This window comes from Dasypus novemcinctus, chromosome 23, assembly GCF_030445035.2.
Source record: "Dasypus novemcinctus isolate mDasNov1 chromosome 23, mDasNov1.1.hap2, whole genome shotgun sequence".
NCBI lineage: Eukaryota > Metazoa > Chordata > Mammalia > Cingulata > Dasypodidae > Dasypus > Dasypus novemcinctus.
In genome coordinates, this window is record NC_080695.1 from 3,101,441 (window position 1) to 3,107,111 (window position 5,671).

The 5,671-nt window shown below is 36.6% G+C and overlaps 1 protein-coding gene across 1 annotated transcript; it reads left to right on the plus strand.

Annotated features, from left to right (window-relative positions):
- The first annotated feature begins 4,178 nt into the window (after positions 1–4,178).
- Positions 4,179–5,147, plus strand: LOC105747193 (olfactory receptor-like protein OLF4). The gene has a single exon (XM_012529372.2). The coding sequence runs from the start codon at positions 4,179–4,181 to the stop codon at positions 5,145–5,147; it is 969 nt and encodes a 322-aa protein (XP_012384826.1).
- Positions 5,148–5,671: the final 524 nt, after the last annotated feature.

The window sequence follows — 5,671 nt, forward strand, 5'->3', positions numbered from 1 at the left end:
ATACTAATTGTGAATCAACATGACATTCTTATTGTTTTTGCAAGTTTTTTCAATCAAAGTAGTGTAGTGGTCATTATTTTACTACTAATGAACACAGTTCTCCACTTTGTTGAAATGGAGAATAGAAATTACCCAAAGGTATTCAAGACTGTTTCTTCCTTCTACTCAGTACTCTGGAGATAGGAGACCTAGTCTAGGTGAGTTTATGGAGCTAAACTTTGTTAAACTTTGGAGTAAAAATTAATACAGTAGGTGGGAAAAGTTCCAAGAGGTTAGCTCTGTGGAAGAGAAATTAGTTCATGGAGAAGGAATAATAAAACTGGGTTCATCTGACTTCATAACACACTGTTCCCTTGGGAACAGAATATCAGCCAGAAAAAATTCCATTCTGTCCACAGTAGTGTCCCACAAGTAAACAGTGGCCCAGTGGTTGTAGAAATAATAGTCAACAGTGCTAATGAGCATTGATAGAAAAGCAATAAATGTCTTTTCTGCTGCCCTCCTCAATTTACATAATATTGGCTGGACAGAACATGGTTATATCATTTGGAATCCAAGTCTGGCTGGGAAATCAATGCCTGACTCGAATTCTACTGTCTTGTCTGGAACAAAATTTCAGTCTCAATCATCAACCTCCCCGAGACGATTTCAGAGTTCCACTCAGAGACCTTTCTATCAAACATACCAGCTAAGTGAGTCAAAGAGCCCAGCAGATGCTCAAAAAGGGGCAGTGAGATCTGAAGACAAGAATTTTACCTATGGTCATCTCAGAGCCAATACAGCCTAACCCTGAGGTGAGAGATCACAGTGCTTATTTTCCCATTTGCTAAATTAAAGACCGGATTGATTCATGATTTTAAAAAGAATATATCCATTGGAATTATCAATGCAGAGTCATTATTGAGAATTAAAAGATGGGAATATGAAGACAATTGGAAGATGGCTGTGAGAGATAAAGTAGTACCCAAAAAAGCAGAAAATCTGCTCAAGTAGATTTGCTGATTTGGGAAGTCAGAGAAAATGGGGTGCTAAAAGTGGATGGATATACAGTGAACTCAGGGCATTTATTTGCATTTTTAAATTTTTTCAGTTTTTTGAGGGCTTTTATGAAGTAGGATGAGGAAGAGAAGGAAAAGGAGAAGGGGAAGAGGAAGAGAAAGAGGAAGGGAAAGGTGGAGGAGAAGGAGGAGAGGCAAATTTGAGCATGTTTCTGTATTGATTGGAAAGAGCCATTACAAGGGAGTTAGATTTTAGCTTGGAGAAGCAGTTCATCACACAAGATTTTCACAATACACACCTGAAAAAAATTATTTGATAAGTGGAAAAGAATATCATAAAATCATGACACAATCACACCTATATTGGTGAAGTTAATGTTCATTTACTAGACATTGACATTCTCCATTGCAAATTGCTTTTTTTCAAATCTGTGATTTCACATACTGGGATTAGATCATTTTTATTCTTAATTTTGATTACATTCTTTCAAAGAATCCCCTATAGATTTATTGTTTCAAACTTTGCTATTTTAAAAAAATATCTGTATAGATGTATCTTATTAGAATATATTAGTCTTTATATTAAATTTTCCCTGGTCCAATCTATCACTGTTTCTTACTGAGTTTCTCCTCTTGGTTTTTACACTTTGAAAATTCTGGTTCCTTCAGATTATAAATCACCTTTTACACTTATTGACATTTTATTTCCACGTGTCTGTGTTCTTACTGTAAGACCCTGGCATTTTTTTGTGAGATCTACTTCTACATTTGCATCAGTATATGCTATCATTTGGAAGAAATTCTTCTTTACCAAACGAACACAGGTCATCAGTATCCTTTTCATAATCTAGAAGGGAGCTCAGCTTAATATTCCTGGGAGGGAGCCTAAGGATTGTTAATAGGACCGTGGTATTGGGACTGAGTGGTGAGGAAAGAATGACACAACTAAGAAGGAGATGAAAAAGCAGCCTCTTTCCTTCATGAGTGATAACCATAACTTAATAACATAAAGGAACAATGCTGAGATTTTTCATTTTTGATCCTAAAAAATTTGAATTTAAACTCATTAACACGTTTAATCACTTGACAAAAATGTCACTAATTTTACTTGAAATATTTTCTTTGTGGAATATTTGCTTTTTCCTCTTTCCTCATCTTACTCTTGGAACATTCAATCTGTAAGATATCACTCTATACAGTGCCAAGATGACTTGTTGTTTGCTCTTTCATTCTTTTATCTGGATTTTGAGAGGTTATAACCATGCTTGAAAATGCTGCCAGAACCACAGAAGGTTTTGCATCTCAGGGTTGAAAAAGTGCATGTCTCTTATTTTCATTTATATTTATTTAATTCCAATCTTACTGTTTATTGAGAAGATATTTATGTATGTTTAAATATAGGACAGGGAAATACATTTTAAAAAATTGAATCCTGAGTGTACATGTCCAGGGGAAACTTCCCAGCTGGAATTTCTGAATACCATTTCTAGTTAATTTGGGAATAAACAATGTGATATTGTTACCTTTCATTGAGTGAACCTAGTTAGTGGTTGTGGGGATGAGAAGTGCATGGTAGTAACACTGTCCCAGGAAGCCGTTGTGTTGAATGTGATGACCGATTGTGTGTGTGAGAGAGAAAGTTTATTTCAGAAGGAGGTGAGGAGTCTTCAAAACAATGGTACCTGAGAAGGGTAATTCAATGGGTATCTTCTATAATACAGAGCCCACAACACAAACCTATAAATGGAAATAGGGCTGGGCCATTTCATTATGTGGGATACCTTTGCAACCTAATTACTAAAAAACAAGACCTATAACGTGGATAAATGACTCGTCTTTTGAAGTTTTATTAGCACTAAGACAACCTCAACCTTAATCTTTCTCTGACATCATGTCTTTTGTTTATTTTCCTCAATTAAAAAATTTTTTTATCCTAGTAACACATATACAACCTAAAATATCTCCTTTTAACCACATTCAAGCATATAAAGTGATTTTTTTTTTTGTCCAGTGAACTGGACCCAAAATGGATGGAGAAATTTCCAAAAAGTCATTTTTTTTCTTTTTAAAATGTTTTTTATTTATTGTCTTTTTTTAAGATATAAAGGTCACAAAAAATGCTACATTAAAAAATATAAGAGGTTCTGTATACCTCACCCCACACCCCCACTCCTCCCACATCAACAATCTCTTTCATCATTGTGGCACATTATTGCATTTGGTGAATACATTTTGGAGCATGCTGCACTGCATATTTTACATTGTAGTTTACCCTCTCCCCCAGTAGACTCAGTGGGTGATAGCAGGATATATAATGTCCGGCATCTGTCCCTGCAATATCGTTTAGGACAACTCCAAGTCCCAAAATTGCCCCAACATGACATCTCTTCTTTCCTCTCCCTGCCCTCAGCAACTACCATGGCCACTGTCTCCACATCAATGCTACAGTTTCTTCCATTGCTAGAGTCACAATAGTTCTATAGTAGAATATCAGTAAGTCCACTCTGGCTCATATTTTATTCCTCCATCCTGTGGATCCTGGTTCCCCACACCATGTCCCTTGTCACTCTGTCTTACTCATTCACTGACACACTGCTTTTTGTTGGACTGAACTTTTGAATCAAATCCTTTCTTAAGGGCCTTTTTCTTAGATATTTCCTCTGTTAATGCAGACTCTAGTCCTAATATCTTTGTGGCTTCTGTCTCATTTTCCTTGAAGTTCTGTTCTATCAGTTAGTGTTTCTTTCATGACCATGAGAACAAAGCAACAACTTTATTGCACTTTCACTTTATTACCTGCTTTCTTTTCCATAAAGGACTTCTAATTATTTTACAAGCAAATGATTACATATTTTTGCTTATACTTTCTTCATCAACAAAATATAAGAAAAGTGTTTCAGCATAGTATACTTCTTGCATAAAACTCAATATACATTTTGCAAAAATAATTCCTCAAAAACTGTAGAATTCATGAATGCTTGGTTGAACAGTTGAATGTAGAATTAGAATTCCTAATCAGAGATGGCAAAGAAATTCCCTAAGGGAATGGGACACCACAAATATAGAAATCAGTTTTTACTGCAAAATATGATATATAGGATTTCTACTAATTTCATAATGTTTGTTAGGGTGAAAACTAGTTAAAATATTTTTCTCTTTCCTGATAGTCTCATCAACAAAATGGATCAAGGTAATGAATCACAAATTACTGAATTTCTTCTCCTGGGACTATCAGAGGAACCAGAAATGCAACCTTTTCTCTTTGGAATGTTCCTATCTATGTACCTGGTGACCATCTGTGGTAACCTGCTCATCATAATAGCTTTCATCTCAGACTCCCACCTCCATACACCTATGTATTTCTTCCTCTCAAACCTGTCCTTTGTAGACATTTGTTTAACATCCACTATTGTCTCCAAGGTTCTGGAGAACCTACAGACACAGAGCAGAGTCATAACCTATGAAGCTTGCATCACACAGATGTACTTTTTTGTACTCTTTGAGGGGTTGGACGTGTTCCTCCTAACGGCAATGGCCTATGACCGCTTTGTGGCCATATGTTTCCCCTTGCACTACATGGTCATTATGAACCCCTGGTTATGTAGGCTGCTGGTTCTGGTGTGCTGGGTCATAAGTGTCCTGCATTCCTTACTACAAAGCTTACTGATGTTGCAGCTGTCCTTTTGTGCACACTTCAAAATTCCCCACTTTTTCTGTGAGCTTAATGAGATGGTAGAACTTGCCTGTTCTGATAACTTCATCAATGAGATAATGATATATTTTGGAGCTGGGCTACTGGGCGGGGGCGCACTCACTGCCATCTTTTACTCTTACTCCAGAATTGTTTCCTCCATACGTGCAATCTCATCAGCTCAAGGGAAGTATAAAGCATTTTCCACTTGTTTGTCTCACCTCTCAGTTGTTACTCTATTTTTTTGTACAGCCATAGGTGTGTACTTTAGTTCTGCTGCTTCATACAGTGCACATTCAAATGCAACAGCTTCCATTTTGTATACTGTGGTTACACCTATGTTAAATCCCTTCATTTATAGCCTGAGGAACAAAGACATAAAGGCAGCTCTGAAAAAGTTCTTCCAAAATGGAGCCTTTAAAGGGATAGTTCTTGGGCTGATGAAAAGACAGCATTAGCAGGTTCCATAGACTTCATGGCAGTAATTTTGTTTGTTTGATAGGATCTTGGTAATAGAACCTACCTACCTTAAAGTCCCATGAAGTAAACTTTAAATCAAACAGTGTATTATAATAGAAAATATTGTTTTTGATGATGCACTACAACTTGTAGTATGAAACCCTTGTGTACACTTTTAAGGTGAAATATCCAATAAGATGTGTGACTTGGTTGCATGTTCTATTTTATTTTCTTGGACCATTGTCTTGTATTCACATGAAAACATCCAGTGTGACCTAGAAATAGGACTCCTTTCCTTCTTGGAGTTGTCCTGCATGATATTGCAGGGACAGACACAGGATATTGTATATCCTGCGTGGTCCACTGAGTGAACTGAGGGAGAGTGTGGACTAAAATGTGAATTGTAATCCATGCAATATGGCAGTTCTCCAAGGTGCATTCACCAAATGTGGTGAATATGCCACACTAATGAAGAAGCTGTTGATGTGGGAGGAGTGGGGTATATGGGAACCTCTTATGCTTT